The sequence below is a fragment of the Suncus etruscus genome, chromosome 7, assembly GCF_024139225.1.
Source record: "Suncus etruscus isolate mSunEtr1 chromosome 7, mSunEtr1.pri.cur, whole genome shotgun sequence".
NCBI lineage: Eukaryota > Metazoa > Chordata > Mammalia > Eulipotyphla > Soricidae > Suncus > Suncus etruscus.
In genome coordinates, this window is record NC_064854.1 from 120,262,887 (window position 1) to 120,279,799 (window position 16,913).

Here is a 16,913-nt window from a genome sequence, read left to right on the forward strand (position 1 = left end):
TCTCTGATCCCTTTGTATTTCCCCTTAATCTTGGGTGCTTTTTTTGATATGTTTTGTATCCCATATTAAAGACAGCTTTGATTTGGACTTGTGTGCTGACTCCTCTCTCTCTCTCTCTCTCTCTTTGAGCCTTGAGACAGTTGGATGGCCCTGCAGAAGGGCCAGAGAAAGAGTGGGGCCCTGAGGATAGGGGAAGGGCACCTGAGCAAACAGGCAACGTTCTGTCATGGAGGATGCTCAAAGTGCATCTGTGTTCACTGACTAGTACATTAGCAAGCTTTTAGCTTTCAGAACTTTAGCTCCTTTAGCTGAACAGTAAACAGAATGGTACCTTCACTAGGTTCTAACTCCTAAGATTCCCAGAGTAGTGTTGAGGAATAAATGAGATGGTCTTGGATTTGAGACCACTTTCCTGACATGTTAATCAGTATCAAGAGGGACTAGATGCTTGCACCTCTAGTGGGAAGCAGAACTTAGACTGGTTCTGGGAATATAGTTTACCAAGGAGGGACCAGGATAACTGTAGAAAAGGGAAAGATAGAGCTCGCCTTGTAAAAAATCCAAACCCCAGATTCTGGAGAGAGAAGTTCTAATTCCTTTCCAGAGCAACTTAATTTCCACACAACTCAAGAGCAAGTGTCATCTTACCCAATGGAGGGTCAGATCAGGTCAGACACCCAATCTAGATGCTCACATCAAAGGAATCAGCATGTAGATTAGTTATTGTGCCTTCAAAAGAGATTACTACACGGGGCCAGAGTGTTAGCACAGTGGTAGGGAGTTTGCCTCAGATGCTGCCAACCCTGCATGGGCCCGGGTTCGATCCCCGGCATCGATCCCCGGCATCCTGAAGAGCAATTTCTGAGTGCAAAGCCAGCAGTAAACCCTGAGGACTGTTGGATGTGGCCCCAAAACAAAAAGGGCTCTTGCCTAGGAACAATGGCTACCATCCTGCCATCCACCAGAATCAGTGGTTAAGAAGCACAGTCACTCAAAGGCCTGTGTCTTTGTTGAAATGTGACCAGGATTGTCTAAGTACCAGATTCAGACTGTTGCTACTGATACTTGGAAAGTGTACTAAGATTGCTTGACTCTGTAAAGAATTAGAAGATCCACAAGAGGGCCCGGAGAGATAGCACAGCGGAGTTTGCCTTGCAAGCAGCCGATCCAGGACCAAAGGTGGTTGGTTCGAATCCCGGTGTCCCATATGGTCCCCCGTGCCTGCCAGGGGCTATTTTTGAGCAGACAGCCAGGAGTAACCCCTGAGCATTGCTGAGTGTGGCCCAAAAACCAAAAAAAAAAAAAAAAAAAAAAAAAAGAAGATCCACAAGAGGGGCCGGCAAGGTGGCGCTAGAGGTAAGGTGTCTGCCTTGCAAGTGCTAGCCAAGGAAGGACTGAGGTTCGATCCTCCAGCGTCCCATAATGGTCCCCCCAAGCCAGGGGCAATTTCTGAGCGCGTAGCCAGAAGTAACCCCTGAGCATCAAATGGGTGTGGCCCGAAAAACAAAAAAAAAAAAAAAAGAAAGAAAGAAAAAGAAGATCCACAAGATAGATAAATAAATAAACGAAGGAAGGAAGGAAGGAAGGAAGGAAGGAAGGAAGGAAGGAAGGAAGGAAGGAAGGAAGGAAGGAAGGAAGGAAGGAAGGAAGAGCAGTTTTATTGCCACTTTCACATCAAGATGTGAAAGTAGAAACAAGTAAAACAGGAAAGTAGAACAAGTGCAGACATAGGTCAGTTAGAATCAGGTGAGTGTGCTAGACTGTACTTACTGGTGTGGAACATGTCACAGGGATATGAAAGAATGGATTATCAATAAATCTAGAGTTGCTTAGGGTCCATATTGGGTACCAAGGATTGAACCCGGGTTAGCAGCTTGCAAGGTACTATCACTTCAACCCCAAGAAAGGGAAGATTTTGAAAATGCAATAAAATGTGAGCACTTCTCTTCCAAGTTGTCTTATCTGAAAATTGACAGCATCTTGGTCAACATCCTAGAATGCCTAAATATTCTTGGAAAATCTGGAACCTAGAGTCAAAATAGTGATGGAATTGGCTGCAAACAGCAGTATATATGGTCATATATGACCTTGTTCTGTAAACCCACTCCAATACAAATACAAATGCTTTAATCTTTTTTTTTTTTTTTTTTAACTATTATTCTGGGTTTCTTTGGCCACACCCAGCAGTGCTCAAGAGGAATACTATGTGGTGCTGGTGAGTTATTTTTTGTTTTGGGGCCACACTCAGTGGTGCTCAAGGCTCTACACTCAGGAATTACTCTGGTGGACTTAGGGAACCTGAGGGGATGCCAGGGATTGAGCACTAGTCGGTCACTTGCAAGACCAAGTACCCTCTATACTATTGCTCTAGCCTGGTGCTGGAGATTTAAATCGGAGTTGTGGCCACTACAGCCACATGCAAGGGAAATGGGTCATGTTCTGTACTGTCCCTCCTCAAGTCCAAAGTTTTTTGTGTGTGAACTACGCCCAGGGGTTATCCCTGGCTCTGTGGACTACTACTCTTGCTAAGTATTTGGGGACAATAGGGGTGCCAGGGGTGAAATGTGGTTTGACTGTATACAATGCAAATACCCTACCAACTGGATTCTGGTCCTGCCAACAAACATTTTATTTCTATTTTTTTACTTTTTTTTTTTGGTTTTGGGATTACTCCTGGCCCTGCACTCAGAAATCGCTCTTGGGCAGAAGCTTCAGCAGGCAGCATGGGAAGTAGCATGGCTTCATGCTGTGGGCTTTTTGGCCAAGCTTAGGGGAAGATGGAGGCTCCAACTGCCCCCTACAGCCTTCTCACCTTCCTCCCGGACCCCAGGGCTATCCCTGGTTGCCTGCCCAGGGTGCCAGCAAGATGGGTGCTGGGGAGTTTAAAGGGGACCCTGGGCCTACTCCAGTCCCCACCCTGCACAAGAGGGGCGTGCTTGAGGAAGTCGAGGGCAACTTTCCTTCCCACTAGTATCCATTCTCAAACCGTGTGGGCCCGCTCATAAAGTTTATATCAGGGGTCTCAAACTCAATTTACCTGGGGGCTGCAAGAGGCAAAGTCGGGGTGAGGCAGGGCCGCATAAGGGATTTCACAAAAAAGAAGTCCCCAAACGTCATTATTAACAGTTTTATTTCTTCTGAACATGAATAGAACATTGAGTGAAGATCATGAACAGTTCTTTTTTGTTTTGTTTTGTTTTGTTTTTTGTTTTTTGGGCCACACCTGGCGGTGCTCAGGGGTTACTCCTGGCTGTCTGCTCAGAAATAGCTCCTGGAAGGCATGGGGGACCATATGGAACACCAGGATTCGAACCAACCACCTTTGGTCCTGGATCAGCTGCTTGCAAGGCAAACACCGCTGTGCTATCCCTCCGGGCCCATGAACAGTTCTGAACATGGCATCTTTTGCCTATTCCTTGCTGCCAGAGACTTGACAGCACTTCTTCTCACAAATCTGAACCACATTTGGCTTTAGAGAGGAAGCAGTTGAGACCCTCAGTGTGGCTTGAAGATGATCATCATTAAGTGTACACCTGTACTTTGACTTACTGAAGTTCAATGTGGAGAATAACTTTTCACCCAATTATGTGCTCCCAAAAAGGCACATGGTGCGCTTGAACATTCAGGAAAGCTCAGGGAAGCTGGGCGGTAATTCTCTCAAAAATTGCCCATGCATGTCTGCTTTTCCACTAATCTCCCTGAACTTGGCTTTGAGATCAGAGTTGCATTGCAGGTCAATGAACTCCATTTGAAGCACAGGAGGGACATCTTGCACATCAAAGGAAAAGGGGTCCACACAAATTTGGAAAGTGGCTCTGTGCTTTTTGAAGTCTGCAAATCTGTGATCAAATTCCTTCTCTAGCTTAAAAATAGCATCAACATATTTCTCACCACTGAATGGTATGCCTGCATCCACAGTTCTTTGCATGCTGGGAAATGGCAAAGGTTTGTCTGAGAGAGCTGGGATTTCCATAACACAAGTTTTGTGGAGAATGCTCTCACGTTGTCATAGGCAGCACTGAGAAGCTGCCCCTGGCCTTGTAACATCTTGTTTAGTACATTCAGCTTATGTGTGATGTCAACAAGAAAAGCTAAGTCCATGAGCTATTTGTGATCACTCAACTCAGAAACAGCATTCCCATCCTTCTCCATGAAGGCTTTCACTTCTCTCAACTCAAAAAATCTTTTCAGGACATTTTCCCTGCTGAGCCTATGTACCTCGGTGAAATAGAGCACATCTCCATATTCTGATTCCATTTCCTCTAAAAAAGCATGGAACCTCCTGTGCTTTAAGCCCCTGGATCTGATTTGGTTGATGCATTTCACAACAAACATCACATTGTCACACAGCAGGCATTTACTGCAAAGTGCCTGCTGATGGATAATGCAGTGAAGAGACTGGCCTTCTCTACACCCTCCTCTTCAAGTTTTTTTTGAACAGTGCCACCAGTCCATTTTTCCTCCCTGTCGATGGCGCTCCATCAGTTATTATTCCAACAAACCTTTTCCATGGCAAACCTGTATTCTCAATGGCATCACACAGATGCCGAAATATCTCATTAGCGGTGGTCTGGCTATGCATTGGAATTATTGTGAGCAGCTCCTCTGTCAATTCAAAGTTGCAATCAACACCATGGACATAAATTGTGAGCTGCGCAGTATCTGTTATATCTGTGCCCTCGTCAATAGCAACTGAGTATGCATCAAAACATTTGGCTTTCTCACACAGTTGATGATAAATGTCATTTGACATGTCAGAAATGCGCTCTGCCACAGTGTTGGCAGAAAGGCTGATTTTGCTAAACTGACTTTTCTTTTCCAGACAGATAATACTTGTAGCCTGTAACATGCATTTTTCAACAAACTCTCCTTCTGTGAATGGTTTCCCTGCCTTAGCAATCATCTCACTAACCATGTAACTAGTTTTGACTGATGCAACATTCTCTTTGGTTGCTTTCTTGAAGAAACCTTGTTGCCTCATTAGACATGCTTTAAGACTGGCAACCCGCTTAAGCGGCTCTCATTTCCTTGATATTTTGCACATTCCTCAGCATGTTTAGTTGAATAATGGCGTTTCAAGTTGTATTCCTTGTGCACTGCAACTTTCTCTGAGCAAATAAGACATATGGGGATGCCCCTGTGCTCAACAAAGAAATACTGCACTCCCACGTTTCCTGAAATTGTGCTCGTCATCAATCTTTCTCTTCACTGCATGCTTTGATGAAGTCATGATGAAGGTATGACAAAATATAATTCTGTGGGGCCGGAGAGATAACATGGAGGTAAGGCATTTGCCTTTCATGCAGGAGGTCATTGGTTGGAATCCCGGCACCCCATATGGTCCCCCGTGCTTGCCAGGAGCAATTTCTGAGCCTGGAGCCAGGAATAACCCCTGAGCACTGCCAGGTGTGACCCCCCCCAAAAAAAAAAATCTAATTCTGTAATAAACTTCTCTCCCTTAGGCCTCCGATAATGTAAGGGACAGCAGGCAGGAGCAGCGGAAATGATGTCTGTGCTAGGTGCAAAGTATTCGCGATTATTCGCTTACCGAATAGTTGCAATGAAGAGTCGCATTAGTAAGAAAAAAAATTGCAAAAAATCGCATTAAACATTTGCATACCCCAAACGAAACTGCTCAGGGTATGCGAATGTTTAATGCGATTTTTTCTTACTAATGCGATTTTTATTGTGATTATTCGGTAAGCGAAAAATCGCGAATGCTGTAATATTTAAGGCCAGCAACAGGCCACAAAATGTTGTACAGAGGGCTGCAAATGGCCCTCGGGCCACGAGTTTGAGACCCCTGGCTTATATAGATTTATAGGATATCATAGTTTGATCCACTTTGTATTATACAGAATGTAATATGCTGTCCTCCTCCCTTTGGATCACCACCTTACAGGCTCATTTCTAGTACCTTACCCACTCATCCCACCACCTATTACCCCACATTTAACTCTTTTTACCATCAGTTCTTGGCTCTTCACAAGCAGATCATTATCCCTACTCAAGTCAGAAGCCAAACAGCTCCCAAAGTGGAAAAATAGTCTCAGACTTAGAAGAAACCAATACTCTGCTGCTATTGATCTATCATTGTGTACATGTGCTCACTACCTTACTTGGTTTCAGAGAAGTCCCCACTCAAAAGACATTTCCTGATACGGGACTGCTGGGAACAGTTTTAAAGACTCCAGAAGGCCAACTCAGACCAAAGTCATGTCTGGACTTAACACTCCGATGACTATTTTCAAAGAGATAAAAGGGACATGTATCTCCCTTGAGTATCTTTTTTTTTTTTTTTGAGGGGGGGGCTTTTGGGCTTTTGGGTCACACCCAGCAGCACTCAGGAGTTACTCCTGACTCTAACGCTCAGAAATCGCCCCTGGCAGGCACCGGGGACCATATGGGATGCCGGGATTCGAACCAACCACCTTTGGTCCTAGATCGGCTGCTTGCAAGGCAAACACCGCTGTGTTATCTCTCCGGCCCGCTCTTATTGAATATTCTTATATAGTGACAATTTCACCCATTGTTTTTGGTTTGTTCATTTGCTTGGGTTTTTTGTTTTGTTTTGTTTTGTTTTGCAATTTATTCAATAGGGAATTCTGTCAGAAGAGCCCTCTGTGGGGCCGGGCGGTAGCGCTAAAGGTAAGGTGCCTGCCTTGCCTGCGCTAGCCTTGGACGGACCGTGGTTCGATCCCCCGGTGTCCCATATGGTCCCCCAAGCCAGGAGCAACTTCTGAGCACATAGCCAGGAGTAACCCCTGAGCGTTAACGGGTGTGGCCCAAAAACCAAAAAATAAAAATAAAAATAAAAAAAAAAAAAAAAAAAGAAGAGCCCTCTGTTTAGAGTTCATCTAAGAGCCAAGTTACCAGGATTGTTGGACTTATTCCCTTGGCCCCCATATGCACCAATTATACCTTGCGGCATTGTCCCCTTTTTACATAGGCACATTAAAATGGGAAAATATTACATATGCTAACAAGTTCTTATCTAATAGAGAAGGGAAAACAAATTTTGTAATGCAGTGGGGTCTTACACCCTGAACATGGTCATAATGACTGTTTCAGGCCTCATAGGAACAGGTATTGCCCATCTATAGAAACATCCATAATTGTCTATAACATCACCAGGAAGCAAACCTCTACCAAGCAAGACCCTACCGCTGCCCTGGCATGGACTTACTCCAAGTGGGTTCTCTTAACAACCACGACTTAGTAACAGCAACAACCTGCTTGCAAGGCAGGGCTCTCCGCATTGCCCGCTAATGGTGAGGTGAATCTAGAGGACGCTCAACATCATCCTGACTTCGATGAAGATGCACAAAAACCAGGATCTTTAACTACAAAACCCTGACACCAACAACAGCGAATCTGTGAAAATTTTTACCAAGACCAGAGAATGAATCAAGGGTTGGACAGCCTAGTATCCTGGAGCCCTGAATTGGTCTTGTGCCAGAAAATTTCAGGGGTAAGGTCTCCTTGTACTTAGGCCAAGGCTTTTCCTTTCCATCTCTCCCATATTTTACTGGGCCTAATCAAACAATTGCTACCCACACCATTTTTTGTTTTGTTTTGTTTTGGGGCCACACCCGGTGGTGCTCAGGGGTTACTCCTGGCTATCTGCTCAGAAATAGCTCCTGGCAGGTACGGGGGACCATATGGGACGCAGGGATTCAAACCAACCACCTTAGGTCCTGGGTCGGCTGCTTGCAAGGCAAACTCCGCTGTGCTGTCTCTGGTCCCTACCCACACCATTTTTACTGTATTTTTTAAACTCATGCTTTAAAAAGACTTATTCAACTTTCTGCTAGTGCTTTAATGAGTTAATTGGTGATTCAATAATTTTCTTTTTTTTGGGGGGGAGGGCACACCCGGCGGTGCTCAGGGGTTCCTCCTGGCTGTCTGCTCAGAAATAGCTCCTGGCAGGCACAGGGGACCATATGGGACACCGGGATTCGAACCAACCACCTTTGGTCCTGGATTGGCTGCTTGAGAGGCAAACGCCACTGTGCTATCTCTCCAGGCCCTGATTCAATAATTTTCAAAAATGTACTTGTCACTGAAAATTTTCTTTCCTTTCTTCCCCATCTTTTAATCTTTCTTTCAATTTTCTATTTCTCTTTTTAAATCATGTTGTATTATGATCAGTTATGTCAACTAAGTGATCCATTTTCATGAATAAATTTAAAAAATTTAAAGAAAAAAAATTGCTCCTGGCAGGCTCTGGGAATCATATGGAACGCAGGGGATCAAACCCGGTTTCCATTCCAGGTCTATCACTCTGGCTCCAACCAACAAATATTTTCACATGTTTAAACAACTAATATGGAAACATTCTCTAATAATACATCCTGAAAATGTGGATGGTTACAGGAGCAAGCTTCTTGCTTTTCACAGCCTTGTTTTATTCTTCAACACTGCATATGGATGGTACTTGAGCAGTCATCAATTACTCCTGTTAACTTTTCTAGGGTTAACTTATCTCCTAACTTAACTCCTGTTAACTTATCTAGGGTGGTCCATACATATTAAACAAAAAACCCTCTAAAATGTAAGAGGTTTGGGACCAGAGCCACTGCACAATGATTTTGCATTGCATGCGGACGACCCTGGATGGACCCAGGTTCAATCCTCAACCCATATGATATGGTCCCCAGAGCCTACCAGGAACGATTTTTGAGTGCAGAGCGCTGCCAGGTATGGCACCCCCCCTCCCCAAATGTTAAGAGGATTCATCCACTGAAATACTGTCATTTTTTTTGTTTTGTTTTGGGTCACACCTGGTAGTGCTCAGGGGTTACTCTTGGCTCTGTGCTCAGAAATCTCCCTGGCAGGCTCAGGGGACCATATGGGATGCCAGGAATCAAACTGAGGTCCATAGGGCTTGGCTGTGTGCAAGGCAAACACCATACCTCTAATGTTATCGCTCTAGTCCCCAGTAATGTTTTATTAGTTTTGAAGACTTGCAGTAGCTCAGGGGAAACACTTTGGATAAACTATTTGTAGCTCTTCCAATTAACTGTGGTTTTAAAAAGGTATTTTCCTTGAACCAGTGCTCAGGGCTATTTCTACTATCTACAATAAAAGAACTGTTCATGGTGTTTTATTTTTTTCTTTTTTAAGTAATTTTATTCCCAGTGAGCTCAGGGAAAACATGGGAGTGCCAGGGGTTGAACCCAGGTCAGCCATGTGCGAGGCAAGTGCCCTACTCAACAAAAATTTTAATACAAAGATATGATATGAACTACTGGGCCTCTTGAGAATGAGTATCCTCACTTGTAACAGTACCCAGTGCAAGACTCAAGCTTTGTCCCAACAGGCAATGAATTCTACTGTCTGCATTACCCAAGATTTGGCTGGCCATAGCTTTTTCCCCAAGAATATTGCTATGGGGATGGAGAGATTGCATGGAGGTAAGGCTTTTGCCTTTCGTGCAGGACAGTGGTTTGAATCCTGACATCCCATATGGCCCCCTGTGCCTGCCAGGGGAAATTTCTGAGCATAGAGCCAGGAATAACCCCTGAGTGCTGCCAGGTGTGACCCAAAAAACAAAAACAAAAACAAAAAAAAACAAGAATATTGCTGCAATAAGCAAAACTCTCCTGGCGAGGGAAAGATAGTCTCTTTGCAAAGATGAGTCCCCATCTTTTTAAAGATGAGGCCTTTTTAAAGGGCCTAAAATTTTGGGCCGTACTCAGTCCCCAGACAACTGGTCCATCCATCTTCCAGATGTTTACTATCACAGCTATACTCCTTTACAGGAGTCTTAACTCTATTACTTGAACACAAACACCGAAGGAAATGCATTCCAGTGGGGTCAGGAAACTCAAATCTCTGGCAGGCAGAGAGAGCTCCAATATATCTCTCATCAGAAGATATAAAGGAGAAGATATGACTTTTTTCTGACTTATTAGCAAAGCAAAGAAGCCTAATACCAGAGCTACGTAGTACAGGAGTTAAAGTGTCTTGCATATAACCAGCCCAGCTTTGATTCTTAGCATCAAATATGGCTACTGAATTTCACCAGGAGTGAGCCCTAAGCATTTGTGGACTTCCATAAAAGACCCCAAATGTCAGCCTTCTAAGAAATGCCTGTAGCAGGTCAGTGGTTCAAATCCCAGCATCCCATATGATCCCCCGAGCCTGCCAGGAGTGATTTCTGAGCATAGAGCCAGGAATAACCTCTGAGCACTGCCAGGTGTGACTCAAAAACCGAAAAGAAAGAAAGGAAAGAAAGAAAGGAGAGAAAGGAGAGAAAGGAGAAAAAGAAAGGAGAGAAAGAAAGAAAGAAAGGAGAGAGAGAAAGAGAGAAAGAGAGAAAGAGAGAAGGAAGGAAGGAAGGAAGGAAGGAAGGAAGGAAGGAAGGAAGGAAGGAAGGAAGGAAGGAAGGAAGGAAGGAAGGAAGGAAGGAAGGAAGGAAGGAAGGAAGGAAGGAAGGAAGAAAGAAAGAAAGAAAGAAAGAAAGAAAGAAAGAAAGGCCTGTGTGGGGCTGCAGAGAGCACAGTGGTAGGGCATTTGCCTTACACGCAGCCAATCCAGGACAGGTGGTTTGATTTCTGAGCATAGAGCCAGGAGTAACCCTTGAGCATTGCCAGGTGTGACCCAAAACCTACTCCCCCCCCCCCCCCCCCCCCCCGCCAAATTGCCTGTGTCAGTCACAGTGGCACATGGTGTGAACTCTAATTGCAAGAATGAATGTTGAATTTCACAGCCTTATTATGATCACCTTCCCTCTGTCTGGTGACATCACTACACACAAGCTGCAGATTAACTTTAAGGGAACACACACAACAAATTCTTTAACTCATTTTATTTTTTACATAAAAAGTTTGGTAAAAATTGGATAAAGTAAAGTGATTTTAAGCAGTAAATCAATCTTATCAACATAGCACAAGGCTGGCCAAAACCACACGGCAGCCTGCTTTAGAATATTTACATGATAACAAATTAAACCTTGCAGGAGAACTTAAACCGTCCTTACAAAGTCTTCCTGTGATCCTAGCACATAGAGGCTAAAAGCAAAACAGAAAACAAACAAACCAGGAAAAAACAAGTTATTTTCAATATATTCACATATACAGTAAAATATAATACAATTCATCAGGGTAAGGGGTCTAGGTGGAGATGCGCATCCATCTGTGCGCTGACAGCACCGCCAAAGAGGAGACCCCGGTTTGAGAGGAGGGTCAAGGCCTAGCCAGGGTTCTGGAGGGAAGGATCTCTCCTATGCCCTGGTCTCTGATGGCCTCTAACCATATCCCAACATCTCATGACCAGGGATCATTTTTTGTAGATGGGAGAACATTTGTGGCTTTCAACTGAAATCTGTAGGCCTAAATTCCCCAGGGTGGTGTGTCATCAGTAGCACAACCCTGACACTGGGGTGGGGCAGAGGGAGTTCTCAGATTTTCTCCTCCCCAGAGTCAGTCCAACCTGCTCGCTGATTATCCCATTCTGGCCCCGTAAATCACTCTAATTCAGTGTCCTCTTTGGGTTTATAGACAGCCCCAAACTTCTGCATGTACTTCTTAATGTACTCCTTGGTTTTGTGTTTCACATTCTCATTGCACTCCAGGTCCTCAGGGTTCTTACAGTACTTCAACTCTTTATTCATAACACCATGAGTCAGCTGTTTAGGGCAAAGAAAGAGAGAAGATATAAGTACAGAAAATAATTACGGTGGAGGAAGACCGGTCTCCTGCTTCCGGGCCCTCCACATCAAGATTGGGAGCAAAATAAAGATGGTACATCAGAGCAATTTAGTTCTGGTCACTAGAAAGGGAAAATTGGTTCTGGGAGTATCTCAGAAAATCACCACCCTCCAAATTGGGCCAGCGAAGTACCAAGGGTGACAAGCCTAACCCAGATTTGATACCCAGTACCTCATAGGTTCTTTTGATTCCTGCATAGGTGATCCCTGGCACCGAGTCAAAAGTGAGCCCTGAGCACCACTGATTTGGCCCCAAAACACACATAGAAGAAAATTACTATCTTCAGTTAGAATTTTTCTTCCAAACCTTCGCTACTCCTAGCTCAGGTTTGTGTCAAGGGAAACTTTTTTCCTTTCTTTTTCTGCACTGTGTGCCAGGGACTGAACACAGTCTCACATGTAAATAAATGCTCTCTTGCTGAGTCACACCCCTGGGCTGGAAAATTGACTTTCTTCTTAGAAGGTACAGTGTGCTTGGAATATTATCAAGACACAGTAGGAAGGGATACCTTGCGAGCTAGGTGCTTAAAGTCTTCAGTTGTAGTAATTCTTCCCACTTTGCAGTCAGGTTTTCGGTAAGGGTTCAGGCACTGGACAATAAATTGGGACATCTATAGGAGAGAGAAAGAATACACTGCTTAGAGAAGGCAAGAAGCTATTCTAGCAAAACAACAATAAAAAACAAACAACAAACAAAAAAACTATGGGAGGTCAGCGGTAGGGTGTTTGTTTGCCTTGCACACGGCCAACCCCAGATGACCCTTGGTTCGATTCCCAGCATCCCAAATGGTGTGGTTCTCTAAGCCTGCCAGGAGTAATCCCTGAGGGCTTCCGGATGTGACCAAAATAACCCCAAAACAAACAAAAACAGAAAAACTGCATATGGGACCAGTGTTGATAGCACAGTGGTAGGACATCTGCCTTTCATGCGGCCGACCTGGTTTGATCCCCAGAATCCTATTTGATCCTCCGAGTCTGCCAGGAGCGATTTCTGAGCACAGAGCCAGGAGTAACCCTTGAGCACTGCCGTGTAGCCCCAAAAACAGAAAGAAAAAAGAAAAGAGAAGGGAGGGAACCCCATATGAAGGTGGAGTATGGAAAGTCAGAGTGGACCTTCCAGATAAATACCCATTCAAATCTCCATCTATAGGATTCATGAATAAAATTTTCCATCCCAACAATGATGAAGCGTCAGGAACTGTGTGTCTAGATGTAATTAATGAAACTTGGACAGCTCTCTATGATCTTAATCAAAAAGGAAAGGAGGGGCCGGAGCAGTGGTATAAGTGGTAGGGCATTTGCCTTGCACACGTTACCCTACCCCTAAGACGAACCATGGCTTGATCTCCCAGCATCCCATATGGTCCCCCAAGCCAGGAGTGATTTTTGAGTGCACGGCCAGGAGTAATCCCTGAACACTGCCACGTGGCCCAAACCAAAAAAAAAAAAAAAAAAAAAAAAAGAAAAGAAAAGAGGAGGAAGAGGGAGGGAGAGAAAGAGGGCAGCATGTTGTCAATACTTTCCATTTTCTTCATTCAGGTGGCTGCCTGAATGAGAAGAATCCTGGTAAGTTTCAGAAAGTACAGTGCTACTGGATTGACTAGGCAAGCCGGATTTAGACCAGTAGGATCTCACTACTGAATTTGACAGCATTCCACATGTTACAGCTAACAAATCTCTAGATCCTTAGCATAAAGAGACCAATCTAGAAGCTAAATTCTCTGGCCTTTTAGTAGCAGTGCAGAAAGGGCATTACAGTGCTACAAGAAGGCTCAGCCACTTGAGGATATATGCAAGTCTTTAGTCATTGAAGTATTAAAAATACTTAAGATTTTCTTGTGTCACACACTCCACCTCATTTAGGCTAACAATATGAAGCACATGAAAACACCGTTATGATAACTGGTGAGACAAGCCCAGATAGGGTCCTTTTCAATACACAACTTCCAATGTCTTCCTGAGTTCTCTGCATTATTTATCATACCCAGTGGCTCTCAATTATGGTACTAAGATTCTAAAATTTAAAGGGAATAGAGGCCAGTAAATAGGTACTTTTGTCTAGGAGTACTTTTAAAAGGGTCTAATCATCCTGAAACTCAGTGAGACTTCAGATATTAAAACAAAAAACAGGGGTTGAAGAGACAGCATAGTGGTAGGGCGTTTGCCTTGCATGTGGCCAACCCAGGACAGACCTAAGTTCAATCTCCAGCTTCCCATAAGGTCCCCCAAGCCTGCTAGGAGCAATTTCTGAAGTCAAAGCCAGGAGTAACCCAGGTGTGGCCCCAAATCAAAACTAACTAACTAACTAAATAAAAGAACAGGCACGATGTTACATGGTAAGCACTAAAGAAACAGTTGAGGGGCCATATCAATAGTAAAGCAGATAGGGCAGGTCTGAGCAATAGTATAGCAGAGCAGGGCGCTTGCCTTGCATGTAGCCAACCCAGGTCTGCTCCCCAGGATCCCTTATGGTCTCCTGTACCCACTAGGAGTGATTTCTGAGTGCAGAAAGGAGAAAGCCCTGAGCACAGCTGGGTGTAGCTCCCAAAGCAGCAAAAACAAGAGAGAGAGCAGTTGGTTGACTAAGTGGAAATAATAATTTTATACAAGTAAAAAAATGAAATGTTATCTCCAGTAAAGGCTTTACTTAAAAAACTTTTAAATTTTTCTGTGGTTCCCTGGCCGCTGTATTCTTGCCCGTCAATTCATTTCCCTAAATATAAAGATTGTATTACACCTAGTTTAAAACTCCTGAAATGGGGCAGGAGTGATAACACAGTGGTTGCCTTGCAAGTGGCCCAACTAGGTTCAATTTCTGGCATCCTATATGATCTCCCAGAGTCCACCAGCCCTGAGCATCATTGGTGTGCCCATACCCGAAAAAAAAAAAAAAAATCAAAGCCAAAATACAATCCTGCCATGGTAATTCACACACACAGACCCTACTTGAAACAGTTTAATATTATTAGCCCCATTTTCAACACTTTATAAACCCTGTGCTATATAAAGCCCACAGCACTCACAGTAACTGGATGCTTTCTCTTCCCTTTGCACAATCTACTACCTGAAGTTAACCCTCCTACTGATCTATATTATGATCTTCTTTCCTTCTTTTTTTGGTTTTTAGGCCATACCCGGTGGTGCTCAGGGGTAACTCCTGGTTCTGCATTCGGAAATTGCTCCTGGCAGGCTCAGGAGACCATATGGGATGCCGGGAATTGAACCCGGGTCCATCAGGGTTGGCCATGTGCATGACAAACGCTCTACCACTGAGCTATCTCTCCAACCCCTCATTATTTTTAACTTATTTTCCTTTTTAGGGACACTCAAGATTACTACTGGCTCTACATTCAGAAGTTACTCCTGGCAGGCTATGGAGACCATATAGGATGCCAAGGATTGAGTCTGGGTTGGCCACATGCAAGGCAAATGCCCTACCCACTGTGCTATTTCTCCAGCTTCATGATTTTAAATATCATAAAACTTGTCTTCTCTTAACTTCCAAGAGTTCCTCTATTAGTCTACCAGGAATGACATCTTTCCTACAATGGCACTATTTGGGGAATAAAACAAGTGATATGAAATTCTTACCCAGTTGTAGAGGATCATACCAATGTGCCATCACAATCCAATCAGAGAAGGGAATACTAGTTAGAGCAAGATAATACTATAAAATAGTAGCACATGCTCAGGACAAGAGGCGGCAGGATTCAAATTTAAGCCTATGTCACTTAGTACTCATTCATACAACCTTACCTCTTTTCTGAATACTTCTTTGCTTTTCTTAGCCAGTTCACTGGAGGTGTCTGCTTCGGCTGTTTTAGGCTTTTTTGAAGTCTAAACATGAAAAAGAAAACAGTGTTGGCATGGAAGGTCAGGTTACCAATTTCTTGCTGTTCCAGAACAGAACCTTTCTTTCTTTCTCCCAGTTGGGATATATGACTAGGTATTAAGATCTTAAAGGGGGGCCCGGAGAGATAGCACAGCGGTGTTTGCCTTGCAAGCAGCCGATCCAGGACCAAAGGTGGTTGGTTCGAATCCCGGTGTCCCATAGGGTCCCCTGTGCCTGCCAGGAGCTATTTCTGAGCAGACAGCCAGGAGTGACCCAAAAACCAAAAAAAAAAAAAGATCTTAAAGGGTTGTAATCTGGAGTCAATTTGGCTGCTGTTAGAACGCTCAGTTCATGTTTCAACCCCATCTATCTGACTCCTTTCTATAAACCAAGCTCCAATTCTCTATCCTAAGTCACAGCTACATCTCCCCCCCCCCTTTAAATGAAGATTTCATTATTTTTGCGGGTGGGTGAGAAGTATGTATGGGGGTGGCTGGTGAAGGGTTAGGCCATATCCAGGTATGCTTAAGGTTTAACTCCTGGCTCTGTGCTCAGGGGACCATATGTCAGGGATCAAACCAGATCTGTCATATGCAAGGGAAGATCGCCTCTCACTCTCTCCTCCCTCCCTCTATTTCCTTGATGTAGTTAATACATTCCCATTTATTTCAGATATCTTTAATGTAGATGAATGTGCTATGTGATTTGATGACATCCTGTCAATAAACTTCACCTTTCTAGATTATGACATTCCAGGATTCTGAGACAATGGTAAAGCACTGTTCTGAAGACCCTTCACCACTGACACCACTGTCCAAAAATTCATCCAAATCCCTCAGACCCTTATTGGATTCTCATCCTTTTGCTCCAAATGCAGAGCAAGTAATATTGTAGGGGATATGTAGGAGAAGCCTCTTAGAAGTTGGTATCTCTAGTTCAGAAACAAAAAGAATCAAAAAGTATCAAGTTAGTGGAGTAAAAGTGTAGTTGGACGGGGAAGGTAAAAGGAGAAGATAAGATTCACTGGAGTCAATGAATAAAAGAGTAGATGCTAGCACAGGGAGTTAACTATTAAGATGACAAATTCAGGGTAGAATATGTACAACAAAAACTTCTTTCTTTCTGAACTTAAATATCCCTTGGGACTTAAAATGCTAAACATTGCTCAATGAAGAACTTGATGTTCAGGAGAACATGATTCCAAAAGCTTGACATGGGGCCAAAGAGAAAGTACAGTGGGTAGGGGGCTTGCCTGGCCCACAGCCTACCAGGTTCAATCTCTGTCATCCCCTGGGCCTGCCAGGATTGATTCCTGAGTGTAGAACCAGGACTAACCCCTGAACATTGCTGGGTATGGCCCCAAAAAAC

General features: G+C 44.0%; 1 protein-coding gene across 1 annotated transcript in view; it reads right to left on the bottom strand.

The window, feature by feature from the left end:
• Window positions 1-10,798: 10,798 nt before the first annotated feature.
• The window catches only part of SETD2 (SET domain containing 2, histone lysine methyltransferase), a 96,351-nt gene continuing 90,236 nt past the window's right edge, over window positions 10,799-16,913 (bottom strand). Inside the window, 3 exon segments of the mRNA XM_049777290.1 lie at window positions 10,799-11,632; window positions 12,223-12,324; window positions 15,470-15,550. Coding sequence (XP_049633247.1) covers window positions 11,471-11,632; window positions 12,223-12,324; window positions 15,470-15,550 — 345 coding nt within the window. The 3' untranslated portion in view covers window positions 10,799-11,470.